Raw genomic sequence first — 20,139 nt, forward strand, 5'->3', positions numbered from 1 at the left:
TTGTTAGGTCATAAAAATTCAATAGCTGTGGGGTTATCGAGTGCGGCAAACCCTGATAGAGTTTTAAACTTTAACGGCGACCAGGGTGCACTGACTTTGTCTGCGATTGATGCAGCTTGTTGGACTAGGAACTGGTCAGGGCTTAGGTCTGATAAACCGGTTAGGCTTTTATGATCATTAGAATAGAGGGGGGTTAGTTAGGCAGTTAACTGCCACGCAACCCTTAAAGCTTTTTTTCTATTCAGCAATAATTCCCAAACGGTTAAAGCAAACGTCGTGGATATGTGTCAAGCGTTTTCCTGATCAAAGCACAACCTTGTGCAGTGGCAATATCGCAAACAATGAGGTCACAACCGAGTTGCGATTATTGCTAGTTGAAAACTTTAACCAATAACTCGCCCTGTGTGAGCCACGCTCACGTTGAGGCAATTTTTTTAGGCTCGAAAGAGCTGATTCTTAAATAAATGCAAACAAACGTAAAGAAGGGAAATCTTCGGCATGCCAAAGTTTTGATACCCCTGTAGGTCTTAAAAATATGTGAGCAATGACGTGCAAATATTTTGAAAATATTTTGCCATACAAGAAACTACTTTTCGACCGATCCTATCCTATAATACTTATATAGATAGGAACTTGGTTCTACTAGCCATAAACCGAACCAATTGATAATTTTCGTTTTGATGCAAACTCACATTTGTGTGCCCTAAAAATATTTTATTATATTTTAACAATAAGAAATGCTATTTGAATGAATGTTGCAAGCGTGTTCAGTGCTTTCTACTCCGATCTTTTCTTTGATTTTTTCTTCTTTTTCACACTGGACGTGCTGGACATTTGTCCAAGGGATGAGTAGCCAGTCGATGTCGAATCGCGGCTCTCGCGATAAGTGCGCAACGGTTTTCGTCTCAGCCAGACGCGTATGAGAAAGTTTAGCTCGCCCTTCAATGCCACCATGGGCCTCACCTGCAAGAGGCACTCCATTTAGAAAAACTCGTACAGAACGAGCAACAGTCCTTACCCTCTCTTTGAGCGCAGTGCGATGCACATGCCACAAGAACTCGGCAAGGCCGATCAGAAAAGAGACAAATATGCCCACAATTAGCACCACAAATAGGCCGCCCACAGCATCCATGTCGAACTGACCATCATCGTTGGTCGAGCCGCTGTTATCGCAAACCGTGTCGTTTGCATTGAACCATTTGTTGCGCAGATTATATAGTACGCCCCGCTCGCTCAACTTAAGAATGCCCACACTTAGATTCGATCGAAAGTTGGCGTCTAAATGGATTTTGTTTTTGGATTTAAGACAAGCTAGGGCTCTTTAACAATCTGAAAACTGTTTACTTACTCAGTGGCACCGCGATACCGTAATGCTTCTCTCCGAAACTCTCACCGATCTGGGTTAGCTCACAATTGCGTTGTACATAGTATTGCAGATTGGTGGTTTCCATGAGGAATGCGTAGGTGCCGCGGCTAAGCTTAACACGATCCACACCCTCCTCGTTATTCTTGGTGAAGGCATCCGGCTTCACCGACAACATCTTGTTCCAGGCCATGCGATTTTCGGTATCGTTAGATTCCGAAAAATAAACAGATGTCGCACCGCCTCGTATCGTGCCGAATTGAACTTTATTCTGATCGACCAGATCGTGCAATGAGGCAATATTACCCGTCATCTTCGACGAGGTGATAAATGCAGCCAGTTTGGCAATGTACGTTTGCGAAATGAGAAGCGCAAAAATCCACCAGAAGGCAGTTAAGAGGCGCATGGGAAGGCCCCTAGAAAAAGTTTAAATAAGAATTGAGACTTCGACTTGAGACATTTACACACCTGGGCAACAGATCACAGCCCTGATTGAGTATAGAGCCGAGTACAAGCCACATGGTATTGTGCAGGTGCCAGATATTTTCACGTTCCTGTTCATTATTCTCATTCAGCACCGGTGGCTCCCATTCGTATGAATCCATGCGGCCGGCCAAAATCAATGCCATCGCAGTTATGAGCATGGCAACCATTACATAAAGCCAAACATCCACACCGTAGGGATTGAGAAAGCCATAAATATCCGCCTGTGGTGGTGGCTGCTTGTATGACAAGATACTAATGCCCAGCTGCATAAATGGCACCGTGAAATCCACAACTGAACGGCGTGCTTGAGTAATGGTCAAGTCACAGATGCCAATCTGTGCGTTCTGCGAGGTGGAGAGGAAATGATTTAAATCTTAATTTAATACACACACACACTCACATTGTCAATTAGCTGCCTAATTATGCCGTCCCATTCGTCGGTGGCCGCATCATAGCTGCCATATTTATTATCCCTCACTGGCTCGAAATTGAAATCAAATTTGCATTCCTCGGCCAGCTTATAGATCAAATCAACGGCATAGCCCTCGAAACGTTCATTGCCCTCGTAATGCACGCCTTCCGGTTCCTCACTTTTAATTGCTTCGATTAGTTTAGCTAGCGTTTAACTTGATCATAGTTGTACTAACCGCCAGCTGAAATAGGGTTTGCCCACACGCGTAGCCACTGTATATCGGACGGGCTTTTGCGAGAAGTCCTCCTTGTTCTCAAGACGTCGCTGTTTCAATGCTTGCGTGGAGTTCTCTCTGATCTTGTCAATGTCCACCAGCTGAAAATCCTTGTTCCAGATGTGCGTCACACGATCGATAATGGGATTGTAGACCTCCAAATTGAAGTCCTCGCGCTGCCCATCCTGCGTTAATTGCAGTCGCTGTGTCTTATACGGCGGCTTGATTTGCTTTGGTGTGAGCTTAAATACAGAGGATATAAAGAATATTTAGGCAGGATATAAGCAATTCGTATTATAGAAAAATTCCTTCAATCATACCTGCTTCATTTGTTGCACTAAATGCGGACCGGGCTGCCAAAAGCCACGCCCACAGCTAAATTGTGGCGTGTAGAAACCGGTATGCTGACTTAATTGTAGCACAGCATTGTAGAACAGAACCACCGCATCGTAGACAAGCTGAGTGCTCAACGAGGCAAACTGTTGCAGAAATATATTACAAATTGTTAGTTTTATTATTAATTAAGGCTTAATCAATATGAACCTACCCGATCGTCGACATCATTGTCAAACACATCAATCTCATCATGAACTGGAGGTGGAATATACGAACGAATCCTCACAGCTGCAACGGCAACTGTGAATTTACTTGAATAGAAGCGATCAATGCCGCTGACGTGCGTATCCAAATTGGTTAGGAATAGATTCTGCATACAAATAGGAAAACTAAATGAAATTGCTTTGCACATAATACGATATAGTTACACACATTAAAGGAGCCGGTCATATTGAAACTGATCGATGCATTGATCACATCCGACAATATATCGGAGGGGCAGTCGAGCAACACGAATTTCTCACGCGCATTGTTAATGCGTTTCCAAAGTATTCTATAATCATCGCCACGTTGAAACTCCTGCAGCTTAATGCCAGTTTTGTGCAGCTGCTTCCAAGCGAAAATGTGTTGTAATCGCGCAAGATCTGAATGAGACAAAAACAGGCTTCTTTTATTAACATACTTTAAGACTTTTTCGATTTAACAATTTAACAAGACAACAATATTTCATTTACTTACGCGTATCCCGTTCATAGGCAATAGTAAACGATTTCCAATCGAAGGCCTTGCTGCGCAATATATCAGATAGGGCCGTGGAGATAATCAGTTCCGAGGGCGCCACATTGATGCTCAACTGATGATTGAGACGCTCACGAGAGGATTGTTGTGGATGCCAGTCGAACTGGAGATGTGGAATGCCCGTCATGTTGCACAGCACCTCAACAATATCTAATAGTTTGTGCAATAGAAAGGGTAATCATTAGTTTGGTGTTTCTCACAACTCACAATTCATTGTGAAAATATTTTTGTATAGAACAGCTTGGCGAACTAAGAAAACACACAATGAAAGTGTCGAGCAAAATAAACGTAATATTGTAAACGAACATATTTATTTGGCAGCAGGCCAAAAAACCACTCGCAAGTGTCGCATTTGGTACCTTGCATAGCATATGCGTTCGTTTATTTACTGCAAAAATATTTGGATCTAATGTTTGTTTGGCCACTTTATTGCGAAACATCAAGAATCATTAACGAGGCTAGTGGCTAGCATATATTGAGAAACTATGGCAGCATCTCTACCAAAAACTACTCTTCCTCGTTCACGCTCAATATGTCTCTCACTCTTGCTCTCTGTTTCTCTCTCTCTGTTTTTAATAGACATGTGCTCCGGTCTAGCATTTGAGAATTACGACAAGCAGACGAGAAAAAAAAGCAACAAGAACAACAATTAGCAGCCGCCTAGACATAATTTTATGACGCCGATTTTTGTTTAAAAATAATTTAACTTTTAGCCGCTGGCCAAGGCACAACAATGTTAAAAAGTAAACTTACCGCTGGTTGTCTTTGAACTTGGTCCCAAAATAGCAGCGACACCATTTCCAATCAAGTCACAAGCTGACAAAAATATAGTATATCACAATGATTTGATAAAGTGTGCTCATAATGCTCACATAAATCCTGCAGCACAATGCTATCATCCACAGTTACATAGTGCTTGATGGGTTCCAGTTTCAGGTCTGTTGTCAAAGCATTTACCTCCTCCACAGCTGCATCAAACGCCTCGGCCAGATCCATTTCGGTATCAAAGAAAATGGCGCCTGCCAAATAAAGAGAGAATTACAACTTTAAATTATAAAGATTTTTTTAAATTAACTTTGAATATTACCTATTTTAATAACCAGTCCATTATCATTATTCGCGCCGCTGCCAGCGACGAGTGCGGCCAAAACTAGGAACTTTAGTGGGAACATATCTTAAGAGCTAAGCACAGTTTCGCATGATTCCTTATATTTTTTTTTGTTTTTATTAAACTATAAAAACGTTCATATTTACTATATTTGGCGTTTATATAATGCAATGCACAAAAAGAAACACTTCACAATTCACTTTATCCATATATAAGTATCAAATATAAGAAAGACAGCAAAAACTGATGCGTAAAAAAGATTCCATGCGATGACGACAGCTCTAGGAGAAGCCTATCGTTGCCAACTGGGACCTGGTCGGGGGCGCTGCTCACGACGCACTGAGGCAAGTGTTTTTTTTTTTTGGAAAGAAGCAACCACCGCGATCGCTGGGAGAGTGCTGCTTATTTTAGCAGCCATCTCTGGGGCGGAAACGGGCGGCAGCGGTGGCCCAAGAGCCATTTGTTTTATGGAAAAGTCGCCTCACACTCTAGACCATGTGGACTGTCGCCTGAGCTACAGCTGGAAATGAGCCAAGTAAATGGCAGGCAAATGTGAACACAACTAGTGCGTGCCAAAACACCATACAGCAAATTGTGTAGGGTGTTTAAAAAGTCAGAAATGAAAAAAATATGGTGACCAATAAAAAAATTAAAACACCCTCTAGAATTTCTATATATATATATATACATATATATACTAAGCGATATGCGCGAGACAATCATTACTCAATCTAGCCTGAATTTCTCTAGAAAACAAGATGGTTTATTCAACACGAGTGCAATTCAGAAACCAAATAAATTCTCCAACTTATGCACTAACTGGCCGTCTTGCTGCGCGTCTTCTCCTTGGAACTGCGCCTGGACGCCGAGGAGCGTCTGGAGGATTTGTCCCCGCCACTGCTGTTACTGCTCGATATGCGCATCGGCTTCTTGCGCACCCAAAACTTTAGGGCAAAAATAAGTTCGGCCTTTAAGGCCTGCCAGGGCGTAACACGCTCTTCCACGGCCACATTCTGCACATTCCACAAAAACTCAAAGATGCCCAAAATAACGCCAGTTAGCAGTCCACCAACCAGCACCAGAAACACACCGCCCAGCTCTATAATGGACAACTCATCACCATCTACCTCGTGGAATGATTCGCAGGTAACATTGTGATTCTTCCACCATTTGTTCTTCAGCTTATAGAGCTCACCCTTCTCGCTGAGCTGCAGAATTGAAACGCTCAAATTGGTGCGATAATCGGCGCCTGAAAGGGAATATATAAATATACATATAATATAGATCGGTGTTAGATGAGAGTAGCATCAGGAGACTTTAACATATTAATATTTTTTATATATAGTTAAGAAAAGAAGATAATAGGAAACAGGAGGAGAGTCTATAAGCTTCTATAAGCTTCGAGCTATGCTCAATACCCAGATTAAAAAAAAAAGTTATCATTGATTTGATACGTTTCCGATCTTCGAATGTCAATTTTCCAGCTCTTGTAGACACTCGAATATAGTTGGATCGACTCAGCTGCTGTATCTATTCTGCCTGTTACATACATTTCTCTTCTCTTATAGCTAACAGAACTCAGAAACTCTTAGCTTACCCAATGGCACAGCCAGGCCGTAATGCTTTTCACCAATCTGCCCGCCAATCTGTCGCAAATCGCAGTGGCGTTCAATGTTGTAGGTCATGCTGGTAGTTTCCATGAGGAAGGCATAGTTGCCCTTCTCCTTGCGTACACGATCAACGCCCTCCTTGTTGTTGCTGGTAAACGCAGAGGGATTGAAGCCTTTCATTTGATTCCAGGCACGCTGATAGTCCGTGTCGTTCGATTCGGAGAAGAACAATGATGTGCTGCCGCCGCGCATGCTGCCAAACTTGACCTCATCCTGTTCAATCAGATCCTGCAAACTCTTGATGGTGCTCTGCCACTTGTTGCTGGTCAAAAAGGCAGCCAAATTGGCCGTATAAGTGCTGAGCATCATTAGTGCAAAGAACCACCACATGCCAGTTAAAATGCGCATGTGTGGACCCCTAGAATACACAAGAGCCTTAAATTTGTGTCGAATTCTTTTCCTGCCTGTCAAACCTGGGCAATATATCGCAGCCCTGTTGCATAATGGAGCCCACCATAAGCCAGCAACTGTTATTCACATTCCAAATATTCTCCAGCTCATCTGGATCGACAATAGCCGGATTTGGCGGCATCCACTCGCGATAGGAGAGTCTAGGTAATAGTTATTTCAATTAAAAACAGAAAGATAATCAACAGGATCACAGCTCACCTGGCGATCAGCACAAAGGCCAACGTCATCACGAGCTGTGCAAAAATCATATAGATCCAGACCTCTGGTGCAAAGGGCTCCAAGAAAGCAAATGGATTCTTTTGTTCCGGCGGACTCTTGTAATGCAATATGCTAATGCCCAGCTGCATAAAGGGCACCGTAAAATCCACTGCCGAACGGCGCAGCTGAGTAATCGTCAGGTCACAGACACCAATTTGGGCATGCTAATACATACAAATGTAATATAGAAAAAAAAACTAGCAGAATCACTTTAAGAAAAACACAACTCACATGATCAATGAGCTTGCGTATAATGCCATCCCATTGCTTGGTCTCCGGATTGTATTTTCCGTTGCCATTGACAATCATGAACTCGTAATCGAACTCCATAAGCTCGGACAGCTTTCTAATCAAATCGACGGCATAGCCCTCATACTTTTCCTGTCCCCTATAGTTCTCGTGATCTTGCCTGCAAATGAGATCAAATAGTATAAGTTTATCAAATAATATGCCAGTTAAAACCTACTTCATCATAAAGTACGGCTCCTCGTGATGTGTCACCACCGTGTAGACCTTGCGCTGCACCGAGAAATCCGGCGTGGCTGCCGAGCTTTCAAGCTCCGGATTCAGTCGACGTATTTTAATGCCATTATCTGGCGTCCATACCATCAGCGGTTCATTAACCGTGGGCTTATAGATCTCCAGATTGAAATGTGTACGCTGTCCATACTCATTAATTTTCATATTCTCGGTTTTGAAATGCGGCTCAACATCATCCTCCGATATGGTTTTCATTTCTTGCACTATATGGCCGCCCATTATCCAGGTATTGCCGTAGCCCAAGCCGCAGTGGCTGTTGGGCGGATAAAACTGTTCCATGGAAGCGATCACATTGCGCGCCGAATTGGCGAACAGCACAACCGCATCATAGATGAGTACGGGCAACATCATTTGGCTGCCAAGTATTTGCTATATAGTTGGGTAAATATTTGGTTAAGTGAAACTGAAATCTTCATTTTTATGGGCGCTACTCACATCCACTTTGGTGATGCGCGTTTTCTTGCGCTCATAGGGATTGGGATCGACAGTTTTCAAGCGTACCGATGTTATGTTCGCCTTGAAGTCTTCATTATAAATATCCTTCAGGCCTGAACTGTGCGTATCCAGATGGGTGAGAAACCAGTTCTGCATGTTAAGATTCTTTAGGCTCGCTGCAAAAGCAAACAGTTTTGAATACTCACGCGAAATGGGCCTTGAAGCTTGAAATCTACAGAGATTTTCAGCAGTTCCTTCAACGATTTTGGCTCACAGTCCAAAATAATGCGATGTTCATGAAAGGTTTCATCTGCCTCCTTCCATAGAACGCGATAATCCTCAGCATAATCGGCTAGATTACGCAACTTAAGATAGTCCGTGTTCAGGGCGTGTATGTTCATAAGATCTTGTAACCGCGCGAGTCCTGAAAGCAAACCACACGATGAGAAAAACTACGATATAAAATAATAATAATATAATTCGATTTCCACATTTCAAAGAACATGAAACTTTGCCGAAAATGTCTTCGCAAAAACTTACCCTCTGGTGTTTCATAGATTAAGGTAAATGTGCGCCACTCGTAGTTGGTTTTGATAATCTCGAAATAGGCACGCGACAATGCGGATAAGGAGGGCGCCACATTAATCGTCATTTGGTGATTCAAATGCTCCTGACGCGTTGCCTCGAGTTTCCAATCGTATTCTATATGTGGAATGCCGGTCGTGTTTGCGATTTGCGCTACAATATCTGAAGCGATTATAGAATACAATCAGCATATCTGTTGATCAATGAGCACAGAGCACAGAGCACGAACAGTACGTACCACTAGCTGCCTTTGAACTTGGTCCGAATATAGCCGCAACGCCATTGGAAATTAGTTCACAAGCTATACGGAAAATGTGACCGAGTGCGTGAGCATATAAGCTTTATATGACGGGGTCACACTTACCGATCTGTTGCAGCTGAAAACTGTCGTTGGTGGGCATATATCGTTTGATCGTCAGAAACTGAAGATCGGAGAACTTTAGGTTGTTAACCTCGCGAAAGGCCTGATCGAAACTCATTTCGATTTCCTTTTCATTTTCATAGAAAATAGCGCCTACAAGAAAATGTTTTGGTTTTTTTTTTTTTTTTTTTCTTGTTTTTGTTTTTAACTTTGTTAATGGAAACATACCCACTGTGATTTTTGTGTGCCCCTCAGCGGCAATGGGGAGGGCATATTTTAAAAATAACACCACATAAATGTTAACTGGATACAAATGCATTTTTGTCCAATACAAAATGTTCTGCTTAAACGCGCTCTAATTGAATTTTCTAAATGCAGCGGCCATTTCGTTGTTCACTTTTTAGCTACATATACATTTGTAGTAAGTACATACATACATACATATGTATATAGAGATACAGGCGCGCACACACCTCTACAAAATTACGTAAAAATTTCAAGAAATTTTTAATCTTTTTTTGTATTGTTTTATTATATATTCAGATGCTTGTCCAAGCGACCGCAGGCATCCAGTCTTGGAGCGCTAAGCACGCACACTGACCGCACGGCCCAACTGTGTCCGCTCTTCAACTGGCAATCTTTCGGATTCGCCTGTGTGCGCTGCTCTTGGGGCAGTGCCGTGTGTCATGTTGGCCATGTGGCATAGTCGATGACGTAGGCGGCATTAGTTATTAATTTTTTTTTTTGTTGATTTTCTTCTTTGTATACAGCCATAATTATGTTTGTCAGCGGCTTTTCATATTGTGTGCCAAATATTGTGATGCTCTTGCTGTTGTTCGATCTTGGCAGACTTTTTTGATTTCGAAATTGGTCTAAAATTGCGCTTTTGATGTTTTTTTCAAGTTTAATTTTGACGGATTTCCATTAAATAATACAAACAAGATAAAGAGATACAGCTAGTGAGAGCGAAAGAGAGCGTCAAAACATTTTGCTTATTTAAATAGACATGCATTTCGGCTAGCTTTTCCCACTTAAGAACGAACGCCAGCTGACTGGCTCTTCGCTCACCAAAAGCCAAACAAAATAATGAGAAACATGGAAAGCACAGAAAAATCCAAACTTTTCGTTGGGTAAACATCGAGAACATCGATTGGTTACTACCAAAAATATCGATTTAATCGAATGTCGCATCGTTTATTAGCACCACCACCACCAACAAATAGGCACCACATTGAGGGCTGAGTGTGAGTATGGAAGAGAGTGCGCCAAGCACTTTGCTGTAGAGTAAGTGGTTCAAAAATACATTATATATACATATATATTTTACTCGCTATTTTGGACCAGAGGCCACCGATACGTTTTGTGGCTATTTGCCTGCACTGATGTCCAGTCCATATGTTGTCTGGTTAATGTTGTGCTGTTTGCCGCTCCAGGTGAACCTGGATGGAGCGTGTGAGCTGTCGGCCGAATGTCAGCAGGCGGACACGTTTGCCGCCTGTGGCGTGTCGCAAAATCGCTGCGTATGCATGGAAAACTTTGAGCAGCACCAGGACAAGTGCCTAGGGCTTCTGGGTGAGTGTTTCTTCGACAAAAGTATCTTTTCAAACTATTCAAACTAATGGGCAACATCCATGCACAGATTTGAGCTGCAGCAACAATACGCAATGCGAACATGTGGACGCTTCAATTTGTCTGCCACAAGGTATGCGGTGCGCCTGTATTCCGGGCTATGTGCCCAATCACAATAGGACAACCTGCATAACGGGCTTGGGACTTGGTGGCCATTGTACTTCTGCTGCACTGACAATCGCTGCAGCTGCCGCAGCGATCACATTCCAAAAATGAAGCCGAATCACACAAGCCCCGTTTGCGAGCCGCGTCTGCCATACGGCATTTACTGCCGCACTACCGAGGACTGCCTTGAGCTGGTTGTAGAGGGCCGGCTGCAAGACTCTCGGATGCAGTGTTTGAAGGACGTGTGCCAATGTCGTGCCGCATTTCGCGTTATGGACAATCAATATTGCGTGGCGGCCCCATCCGCAGCTAATCCGCTATATAAAAAACTCTCGCTACTTTTTACTAATTATTTTCCTCATTTTTTTTTTTTTATATAGCAGCGGCTATTGGCCGGCCTTTTCTGTGACTTCCATTTTGAGCTGACAATTTTAGATCATGCCATTCCATTTGCCATTCCAGATATTCCATTCAAATTCAATTTTTAAATACGAATAAGTCTGAGTTTCCGTAATTTTGCTGTTATTTTATTTTTTATTGTCTAGCTTAGAGGTTTGGTTTTTAGTCGTTATGATCCGACTTGTCGTTCACATTTCTTTTATCGATCCGCCCGATCGATCTCCCATATCGATTTATATAGTCGCCGCTGTAAATTTGTATATTCGACTTACCAGTAGAATAAGTATATAAAATAATTCTGAAAATTACAGAAAAATGAAAATAAAGCAAAATTAAATTTAAAAAAAAACCCCCCCACTAAACAGAGATCAACCAGGGGTGAGTAAGGCCTCGATAAATGGAATCGAACCGACTCTAACAAAATAATTTATATTTAAGCTCGGACTAAAGAATTTCAGTTACTTTTCGAGCACACACAATCGGAGAAAATGAATGGGCGTGGCGCTCGCCTATAATTAGTAATAAAATAATTCACTTCAGATTCATACACATATAGAATTTTTTGGAATATTTTTTTTCGCCATTCACATTTATTTAATATATATTTCTTCAATTACCAAAAATGCACCTTTTTATAATTTAAATTTTGCCTGCACTCTAGCTTTCTGATTCTGGATCTTTTTCTTTTCCAGCTTTTCTTGCTTTCTTGCTTCTCCAAACAATGAAAATCGATCTCCATTTCAAAATTGTCGAGGAACTGAACTATCAGCGATAATTACGCATCCCTCGAATCTATCGACAATTTTTCGTTTAGCTGGCAATTCCGCAACACATCGTATGCTTTTCTTATTCCTATTTATTGGCATAGTTCTAGTAGTTGCGGCCGTTGAAATAAATCATAAAAAAAAAGTTTACAATTGGTTTTAAATTCGTTTAAAGTGTGGAGGAGCACTTGGGAAGTCGTAAGTCATAAATAAGCTCTTGAAATGATACAATAAGATGCAACATCGGAATAGCCTTGCTTTTTCAAGCAAATCACAAGTCGAACACTTTTACACCCTACCCGAAACACTTAAAATGGTGATCAAAGTATCGATATCATTCAAATACAATGATAGTCCAACAACCTATTTGCTTGACATTCTGATTTTATTATAGGCGAATCCAATTCACAACCGACTGATCAATAATACAAAATGCAATACAAAAACAAAAAATAACAAATTTCGAAGCCTTTCCAAATACCCCTTGACCATATATATCCAGTCCATAATAACTTTATGATATGACTCGAAGACTTGAGGATATCCAGCATTGGTAAGCAATGTTTTATGCATAGTTTAAAAGAAGGTTCTAACTTTTTATTTCACTCTCTATTCAGACTAAATGGACTTGCATTAAGAATACGCTCTTCAGTTAATAAAATGAAGCAAACAATTTTAGATTGAGTATAGGGAATATGCGAAGGAGTTTGCCAGGCCAGAGAGAAGACCCTGAGATAAGCTCGAGATACTCTCAAGATCAACTTGTGCAGCATATGCATACATATATGTATAAAAATATATATATATATTAGTATTTAGATAAAATATATATAGATTATAATGCATAAATGTATGCATAACTGCACAAATCCCAACTAGCTTAGATATTATAATAGTTCCATTTGATTTATTTAGATAATTTTTGTGATTTTCCCCGTCTCATTTATCTTTTTACCAATTGCTTTTAGCCATGTTAGTTGTACTTCTGGATATTTTTTACCCATATGCAGTTCGAAATATTCTTGGCTAGAGCTTGGGCTACTTTTCAGTTAGATGAAAGTAGGCTTCGTTATTTTTTATTGAAATTAACTAGAATTTTAGCAACAATTGCTTCAGAGTGTGTTAAGTTACGCGTTCTGTTAAACAATAATAAAAAAATAAATATATTTAATTTAAAAAAACAAAAAAAAAAACACAAAACCACGAAAGCTAACAAAAAAATAGGTGAGTCTTTGCGCATAAAAATCTTCGGAATGCTGCTGACAGCTGTTCCTTGTAGAAAAGCATCAAAATGGGCGAGAAAATGGTTGACTTTAGCGTACTGGACTATGATACCCATCAGGATTATCTAAACTCGTTTTCGACCAGAAAAGATTATCAATATTTGGGCAATCAAAGGGTGGTCACTTCCCTTGCCAAATTGGGATATCGCTCCACGAAGATACCATACGATGAACCGGAATTCCTGAGGCGTCACGATTTGGCAATGCAAGCGATACGACCAAAAATAATGGGCATACAGCCCTTCAGTATATTTATGTCGCCAACCAATAAGGATCCAGTGCTGCTTGAGTTCAAGCGACGCGAGGTGCCCATATACTCCAAGAATTTGGCGGTAAGTCTAAGCATATATGCATATAGGTATATTTGAATAACTAAAGCAAAATGAGCAAAACAGACAATTGTTTTTACCATGTATACAAGCTCATATTGTTCGGATATATCGGGCTATATTGACTTGGGTATGAGCTGGACGAATGCGGCGCGCTCTGCCCACTCGCATACGAACTGGCCGGGCATATTTCAGGGAACCGCCTATCTGCGACCGATGCCGCATCATCTGAGCTACAGTAATCCACGCTTTAATATGCTCAACTATTCGGATAGCGATAATTTTCGGGTCTTGCACGATCATCGCTATGGAATGATGTTTATGCATAAGGGCGATCAGAAGGTTTTACCAGTCGGTGGTCATCCCAATCCGTTTGCCAGAAACATACGCCGTTCGACGGCCATTTCACCCAAGTACGGCACAATGATATTCTACGATCATATTGTGCGCAAGAAGGTATAGAATTATTTCTATATATTTATGCTCAGCTATAAATTCAATTGTGCATCAAATCCTATGATATTAGAAAGCCCAAAAAAAAAAAAAATATTATAACAAAGAATATTCTTTTCGATCTCTGAGAAATCTCTCGCCTGTTGTTTAGAATATGTTTAGCACAACAAAAAACAGAGGGCGCTCTCTCCCACTCTCTGTGTCTCTCTGAGAGATTTTGGATGGATCTCAAGCTGCTAGATGTCTTTTAAAATTAGCATAGTTCAGTTGTTCAGCTTTTCTATAGTATGGCCCACATAGCTCAATGTATTGCAGACCTCCGAGCGTCATAGTTGCGTTCTGTGGCATTTTCTTGCCCAGTTTTACATCATCAGTTAGAGAAAAATCAATTTAAAATGTGCCAATAAAATGCCAAAATATCAATAAAATGGGATTAAAATATTATTCACATGTGCTGCTGCTGCTGCTGCTCCACTGGGCCGCAGCCAGGGAGCAGTTTATGGTGGGTAAGTTCCTAAAAGAAATTCGTAAAAAAAAAAATATAGAGAAAAAAGAAAAATAGAAAACTAGGTCACGTGCATTGAATTTGGCTAAAAGTGTAACTTTTTCGCTAGGCAGCATTTTCACATCGGATAAGGATGAGGCGGAAATAGCTTTTCGCACCGCTGTGGATCGGGCAAATATATTGGAGCGCAACATAGAGCTAGTGCCAATTGTGGTCTATGCCAATACCGAGGACAGTTTTATAATGGAGAAAACGGGTAAGCCTCAAATTAGTCTGGCAAATAACCGATTATCTAGACTCGTTTGCTGGCAGTTTGTAATCTGATATCGCAGGGTGTTATTGCCATATTTGGGCCCAGCAGCGGCGGCAGTTCAGGCAAGTTTTCGATGCCGCTACCTCATGGGTTTTTTGCGTGGCTCACTTGAAGCTTCTTTTTTTTTTTTTTTTTTTAGATATTATTGCCTCCATTTGCCATACACTGGATATACCGCACATAGTCTACGACTGGCAGCCACATAATCAGCAATACGAACTCTCCTCGATGACGCTCAATGTGCATCCCGATAATTTACTGCTGGCGCGCGCATTTGCCGAAATCGTGCAAAGTTTCGGTTGGCGCAGCTATACAATTATCTACGAATCGGAGAAGGGTAAGTGCAGCCTAATAACGCATTAACTAAAGCTCTACGAAGTTCTAAAGCTGAGACACTCAAAAAAATGGCAATTCCACGCATTTAAGTGGAAAATAGGTGAAATATTTTGTAAAAACCTTTCAATTTACTTTTAAATATTAATCTTCGTTCCTTTTGAGATCGGCAAGCTTCAAAGTTTATTTCGACTGCTTTTTCGCAGAGCTGCAACAGCTGCAGGATGTACTACAAATTGGAGATCCGAGCAGTAATCCGACTACGATTCGACAGCTGGGCCCAGACGACGATCACAGGCCATTTCTAAAGGAAATCAAATTGTCCACCGACAATTGTCTCATATTGCACTGTGGACCCGAAAATCTATTGAGAATTTTGGAGCAAGCCAACGAGCTTAAAATGCTGGGCGAATATCAGGCAAGGATTGTCTATTAGGTTTTCATTTTAACAAAGATTTTTCTTTATTTTGTCAGAGCGTTTTTATACCCCTGCTGGATACGCACACATTGGAGCTGGGCGACATTATGAACGTGGAGGCAAACATTACAACCGTTCGCCTGATGGATCCCACAGACTATCACATCAAGAACGTGGTTCACGACTGGGAGGAGCGTGAGAAGCGTGAAGGACGCTATTTTAAAGTGCTGCCCACACAGGTGAAGACGCAGATGATATTGGTTAACGATGCCGTCTGGCTCTTCTCTAAGGGCCTCACCGAGCTGGGCATAATGGAGGAGCTGACAGCACCGGAAATTGAATGCAAACGCAAGAAGCCCTGGCCACATGGCCGGCGCATTATTGAGTTTATGAAAGCGGTACGATTGAAGCTCCAGAGGAAGCTATCGCAACCCTAACTCCACTTAACTATATTGGTGTCCTATAGCGCTCCGAGGAGGTCGCCACGGGTCGCATAGACTTCAACGAATACGGACAGCGCAGTTTTTTCAGTCTGCGCTTCATGGAGATCGATGCTGGTGGCTTCCTGGATCTGGCCACCTGGGATCCGGTCAATGGTTTGGATATGCTCAACGATGACGAAGAGAGCGAGAAGCGTGTGGGCCAAAAGTTATCGAACAAAACGTTCATAATCTCCTCGCGCATTGGAGCGCCCTTCCTGACGATGCGCGAGCCCGGAGAGGGCGAAATATTGCTGGGCAATGCCCGCTACGAGGGTTACTCCATGGATTTGATTGACAATATAGCACGCATGCTAAATTTCAAATACGAGTTCCGTATGTCACCAGACGGAAAATATGGTAGCCTGAACAAAGCCACCCAAACATGGGATGGCATCGTGCGACAGCTGATCGATGGCGTAAGTCCAAATATTCATATATGAAATAAAGCAAGAGTTTCGAAACGTTCCTATCTAAACTTTCAACTCTTTCCAGAATGCGGATCTGGGCATATGTGATCTGACCATGACTTCATCCCGCCGTCAGGCGGTCGATTTTACGCCGCCTTTCATGAATCTGGGCATAAGTATATTGTTCTCAAAGCCACCAATACCACCGACAGATTTGTTCTCGTTTCTGTCGCCCTTCTCGCTGGATGTTTGGATCTATATGGGCTCGGCGTATCTCTTTATATCGTTATTGCTCTTCGCGTTGGCCCGCATGGCGCCGGATGACTGGGAGAATCCGCATCCGTGCAAGGAGCCGGAGGAGGTTGAGAATATATGGTTTCTGAGCAATACAATGTGGCTGTCCATAGGCTCCCTTATGGGTCAGGGTTGCGATATATTGCCCAAGTGAGACAAATCATTTAATATAAATCGAAAAAAAAAAAACAACTTCAATTTCTCAACCTTTACAGGGCCGCCTCCACGCGCCTTGTTACTGGAATGTGGTGGTTCTTTGCCCTCATGATGTTGAACTCGTACACAGCCAATTTGGCTGCTTTCTTGACCAACTCCCGCCAAGCCAGCTCGATCAGCAATGCCGAAGATCTGGCTGCCCAGAACAAGATCAAATATGGCGCCTTATTGGGCGGCTCTACAATGGGCTTCTTCAGGGATTCCAATTTCAGCACATATCAACGCATGTGGACGGCCATGGAAAGTGCTAGGCCATCGGTTTTCACTAAAACCAACGACGAGGGCGTGGAGCGTGTGCAGGTAGGTCAGCAACATCAACACTTGCCAAAATGTAAAACAACAACAGCAGCGCGCATGGAAACTCGTTTTGCTTGCGCCATCTGTTAAGATCGTTTGGTATAAAACAGCCATACGAAATGACATGCATAAAACGGAGACAAATACTGATTTTATAGCGCGTTCTCTGTCGTCGCCAGTCGTAGCAAATAAGTCAAGTTAGAAAGCAACAGCAAAACAGAGCGGAGCAATAAGCGTGCGCAGGGCATAGGAAACATACATGCAAAGAAAAGAGACAAACATTGCAGCTGCTTTTATTGCCAGCTCTTTATCGTCAGCCATTGTTAAGCGAAGATGAAGAAAAGAAAAATGGTTACGCACAGAATCGCAGCTCAGCGCTTTGACTGTGACGTCACATTTCATCTGCTTTAAATAATGCTCAATAAATATACACATGTATGTATTGAGTATATAAATTGTATGACCATCAGTATTAGATTTTGTTTCAAAATTGATTGATTTATCAATTTTTAATTTTTAAGTTTAAGCCATAAAACCACTTACCAGCGAGAATACATTTAGGTAGATACATACATATGCACATTTGTATGTATGCATATTCATACATACCTAAGTGTGTATGTAAATGAAAACGCGCACAATAATTTTATATTTGGTTTTTAAAACCACATTCTTATGTGTACGTAGACACGGTGTTCTTTTAACGAAAATTCACAAATGGAGCATAGGGCTACATTAATAAATACACTGAATTAAAAAAAACACGAAGACTGCACGACATTTCCCGCCACAACTTTGCTTTTGCGCGCGTCCTGAACTCGCTGACATTCTAACAGAAGAAGAGAGTTTTACAGTCGTAAGTTTTGTGCGACAGAGAGAGAGCGCCAATTTTTACATATGTATGTAATTTGATAGATCGCTGAATGTGTATGTGTGTATGTATGTATGTTGCATGTTTGCACAAGCTGTAATTCCCTTTCGATTGATTAGTAATGTGAATTATTAAATGGGTTTGCCACGACGCCGTGCAACTAACCCATATAACATGGTTATATTTTTGTTAAGGGTATCTAAGACTTGCTGCGTTTGCTTTACAAATTTTGCTTTCCTCGCACAAAACTGTAAACTCTCTTGCTCTCTGAGAGTGAGAGCGAATAGAAGAAGCGGGCAACAATAAAGGAAAATAAATGACAAATTGTTGAGCGCGCTTCAGTTGTGCGAATTCTCCCAGCCTTAACTATTCCGTTAAATGAAATAATAAACTTGTTCTAAGCGCAGAAAGGAAAAAATCGTTACGCTTTCCTAATGGAGTCCACCACACTGGAGTACAATGTGGAGCGCAAATGTGACCTAATGCAAATTGGCGGCTGGCTGGACTACAAGAGTTATGGCATTGCGATGCCTTTTAGTAAGTTAATTTGCCCCATCAGAGTTCAAAGGATAAAACATGGATTCTTGTACAGATTCACCATATCGCAAGCAGATTAGTGGCGCCGTCTTGAAGCTGGGTGAGCTGGGAGTGCTGTCGGAGCTGAAGAGAAAGTGGTGGAAGGAGATGCATGGCGGCGGCAGCTGTGGCGGCGCCGAGGAAGGGAACGCTGACACGCCCGAGCTGGGCTTGGAGAATGTCGGCGGTGTGTTTCTGGTGTTGGGCTTGGGCCTGTTTGCGGCCATGGTGCTGGGCTGCACGGAGTTTCTGTGGAACGTCAAAACGGTAGCCATCGAGGAGAAGGTAAGCTGTATTTGCGCGCACTCGATAAATTGATCTCTCGACGCAGCTTCTGTTGCAGATCTCGCTTAAGGAGGCGCTCAAGGCGGAGGTGATGTTTGCGTTATGCATCTGGATAACCACCAAACCGGTGCACGCCAGCGTCGGCTCCAGCAGCTCATCCTCAACGTCTTCCAGCTCATCATCCAAATCCAAGTCGCATTCAATGCGTTCCAAGTCTTTGGCCGTATCCAGCAAGAGTCTAAAGAGCGCCGGTGATCACGATGCAGAGTCCTCCGTGCACAGTCGGCTTAAGAAGATTGGATCTATGTTTTCGCTTAAATCTCAAAAGGCCTCAACGCCTCCCATTGAAATTGGTTGGAAATCTGATAAATCCACACAAATGAGTATTGAACCCACACCGCCGGTGGAGGAGGAGGAGGAGGAGGAGGAACGTCCACCAGAACGACGCCATCGTCATCATCATCATCATCACCATCATCATCATTATCAACAACGTCAGCAAGAACAGGAGCCAACTTTGGATCAGCGTGCCAGCAAATTGAGCAACGGCGTTTGAACAGTTCTTAACTGACTTTGGAACCTTACGAAACAGTTTTTTGGGCCATTTTGTGACTTTGTTAATGGAGCTTCTCTACTCTAATTATATTATTTAATTCGCTTCTCAAATAGCAAAATTTAAGCTTGTTTAATATTAAAAAAAAAAAAATACCAAAAATGCATTTACAAATAATTTGGAATTATAAAAAAAAACTCCATTCGATTTATAAAGAAAACACAAAAATGGCCTCAAAATTCGACAAAAAAAAAACCTACCCTATAAAGTATTATGAATTTCTAACAATATTATTGTGTTTTTTATAGCTCCCATTGAAATTACTTGTACAAAATTCGGTTTTTTTGTAGTTTTTAATATTTTTAATACTTTTTTTTGTCTTTAATTTTTTTTTTTTTTGGGCATATTGACTTGCTGTTTGTCTGTTTTTCGGTTTTGAACATATTTTTAGATAATTGATTGCGAATCTCAGATTGTATACCTTGTTAGATGTATTTGTTAAAATCTAATTGTTTCGATATTGTGAATATTTCGGTTTCTTAAACATACATTTTTTTTAATACTTAGTTTTTTCTGTTTTGTTTTGTTTT

At 41.6% G+C, this 20,139-nt stretch overlaps 5 protein-coding genes and 1 non-coding gene across 8 annotated transcripts; 4 read left to right on the top strand and 2 right to left on the bottom strand.

Annotated features, from left to right (window-relative positions):
• The first annotated feature begins 312 nt into the window (after window positions 1–312).
• Window positions 313–450, top strand: LOC6628009 (U4 spliceosomal RNA). The gene has a single exon (XR_049069.2). It is a non-coding gene; the product is annotated as a U4 spliceosomal RNA (small nuclear RNA).
• Window positions 451–682: 232 nt separating this feature from the next.
• Window positions 683–5,104, bottom strand: GluRIIB (Glutamate receptor IIB). The gene is made up of 13 exons (XM_002051378.4): window positions 4,757–5,104; window positions 4,542–4,688; window positions 4,423–4,485; window positions 3,610–3,819; window positions 3,304–3,515; window positions 3,083–3,241; window positions 2,856–3,014; window positions 2,497–2,777; window positions 2,250–2,439; window positions 1,832–2,193; window positions 1,349–1,779; window positions 1,019–1,278; window positions 683–963 (listed from the first exon to the last, which is right to left on the bottom strand). Exons 1-13 carry the CDS (start codon window positions 4,839–4,841, stop codon window positions 778–780), a joined length of 2,745 nt encoding a protein of 914 aa, XP_002051414.1. The 5' UTR covers window positions 4,842–5,104; the 3' UTR covers window positions 683–777.
• Window positions 5,105–5,494: 390 nt separating this feature from the next.
• GluRIIA (Glutamate receptor IIA) lies at window positions 5,495–10,128 on the bottom strand. Its single transcript, XM_002051377.4, has 12 exons — window positions 9,266–10,128; window positions 9,041–9,190; window positions 8,915–8,977; window positions 8,632–8,838; window positions 8,298–8,515; window positions 8,092–8,241; window positions 7,583–8,025; window positions 7,348–7,525; window positions 7,057–7,280; window positions 6,861–6,998; window positions 6,375–6,805; window positions 5,495–6,026 (listed from the first exon to the last, which is right to left on the bottom strand). Exons 1-12 carry the CDS (start codon window positions 9,354–9,356, stop codon window positions 5,593–5,595), a joined length of 2,727 nt encoding a protein of 908 aa, XP_002051413.1. The 5' UTR covers window positions 9,357–10,128; the 3' UTR covers window positions 5,495–5,592.
• Window positions 10,129–10,235: 107 nt separating this feature from the next.
• On the top strand, window positions 10,236–11,512 carry LOC6628006 (slit homolog 2 protein). The gene is made up of 3 exons (XM_032437730.2): window positions 10,236–10,321; window positions 10,382–10,609; window positions 10,677–11,512. The coding sequence occupies exons 2-3, from the start codon at window positions 10,420–10,422 to the stop codon at window positions 10,880–10,882; spliced, it is 396 nt and encodes a 131-aa protein (XP_032293621.1). The 5' UTR covers window positions 10,236–10,321; window positions 10,382–10,419; the 3' UTR covers window positions 10,883–11,512.
• Window positions 11,513–12,856: 1,344 nt separating this feature from the next.
• Window positions 12,857–14,131, top strand: LOC6628005 (cilia- and flagella-associated protein 299). Its single transcript, XM_002051375.4, has 3 exons — window positions 12,857–13,158; window positions 13,214–13,549; window positions 13,613–14,131. The coding sequence occupies exons 2-3, from the start codon at window positions 13,226–13,228 to the stop codon at window positions 14,006–14,008; spliced, it is 720 nt and encodes a 239-aa protein (XP_002051411.1). The 5' UTR covers window positions 12,857–13,158; window positions 13,214–13,225; the 3' UTR covers window positions 14,009–14,131.
• Window positions 13,488–19,809, top strand: clumsy. Of its 3 annotated transcripts, none has more exons than XM_070209389.1 (12): window positions 13,488–13,549; window positions 14,614–14,760; window positions 14,817–14,879; window positions 14,957–15,154; window positions 15,357–15,568; window positions 15,625–15,966; window positions 16,035–16,466; window positions 16,543–16,901; window positions 16,967–17,267; window positions 18,543–18,672; window positions 18,728–18,996; window positions 19,055–19,806. In XM_070209389.1, the coding sequence occupies exons 2-12, from the start codon at window positions 14,748–14,750 to the stop codon at window positions 19,550–19,552; spliced, it is 2,817 nt and encodes a 938-aa protein (XP_070065490.1). In that variant the 5' UTR covers window positions 13,488–13,549; window positions 14,614–14,747; the 3' UTR covers window positions 19,553–19,806. The 3 variants fall into 3 exon arrangements, with proteins under 3 accessions (XP_070065490.1, XP_015028025.1, XP_002051410.2); XM_002051374.4 differs by lacking the exon at window positions 13,488–13,549 and adding an exon at window positions 14,153–14,505 and having other exon boundaries at window positions 19,055–19,807; XM_015172539.3 differs by lacking the exons at window positions 13,488–13,549; window positions 14,817–14,879 and adding an exon at window positions 14,151–14,505 and having other exon boundaries at window positions 19,055–19,809.
• The last annotated feature ends 330 nt before the right edge of the window (window positions 19,810–20,139 follow it).

This window comes from Drosophila virilis, chromosome 4, assembly GCF_030788295.1.
Source record: "Drosophila virilis strain 15010-1051.87 chromosome 4, Dvir_AGI_RSII-ME, whole genome shotgun sequence".
NCBI classification, from domain to species: domain Eukaryota; kingdom Metazoa; phylum Arthropoda; class Insecta; order Diptera; family Drosophilidae; genus Drosophila; species Drosophila virilis.

Bases quoted from the DNA above. Each gene is read 5' to 3' on its own strand.
- GluRIIB (XM_002051378.4), bottom strand. From the start codon at position 4,841: ATGTTCCCACTAAAGTTCCTAGTTTTGGCCGCACTCGTCGCTGGCAGC. The intron at 4,486-4,541 runs GTGAGCATTATG...TATTTTTGTCAG, and splicing joins CATTGTGCTGCAGGATTTAT to CTTGTGACTTGATTGGAAAT. The intron at 3,242-3,303 runs GTGTGTAACTAT...ATTTGTATGCAG, and splicing joins ATATGACCGGCTCCTTTAAT to AATCTATTCCTAACCAATTT.
- GluRIIA (XM_002051377.4), bottom strand. From the start codon at position 9,356: ATGCATTTGTATCCAGTTAACATTTATGTGGTGTTATTTTTAAAATAT. The intron at 8,242-8,297 runs GTGAGTATTCAA...CTTAACATGCAG, and splicing joins AGCTTCAAGGCCCATTTCGC to AACTGGTTTCTCACCCATCT. The intron at 8,026-8,091 runs GTGAGTAGCGCC...CCAACTATATAG, and splicing joins CGCGCATCACCAAAGTGGAT to CAAATACTTGGCAGCCAAAT.
- LOC6628006 (XM_032437730.2), top strand. From the start codon at position 10,420: ATGTCCAGTCCATATGTTGTCTGGTTAATGTTGTGCTGTTTGCCGCTC. The intron at 10,610-10,676 runs GTGAGTGTTTCT...ATCCATGCACAG, and splicing joins CAAGTGCCTAGGGCTTCTGG to ATTTGAGCTGCAGCAACAAT.
- LOC6628005 (XM_002051375.4), top strand. From the start codon at position 13,226: ATGGGCGAGAAAATGGTTGACTTTAGCGTACTGGACTATGATACCCAT. The intron at 13,550-13,612 runs GTAAGTCTAAGC...TGAGCAAAACAG, and splicing joins TATACTCCAAGAATTTGGCG to ACAATTGTTTTTACCATGTA.
- clumsy (XM_002051374.4), top strand. From the start codon at position 14,427: ATGGGATTAAAATATTATTCACATGTGCTGCTGCTGCTGCTGCTCCAC. The intron at 17,268-18,542 runs GTAGGTCAGCAA...TTCTAAGCGCAG, and splicing joins AGGGCGTGGAGCGTGTGCAG to AAAGGAAAAAATCGTTACGC. The intron at 18,997-19,054 runs GTAAGCTGTATT...CTTCTGTTGCAG, and splicing joins CGGTAGCCATCGAGGAGAAG to ATCTCGCTTAAGGAGGCGCT.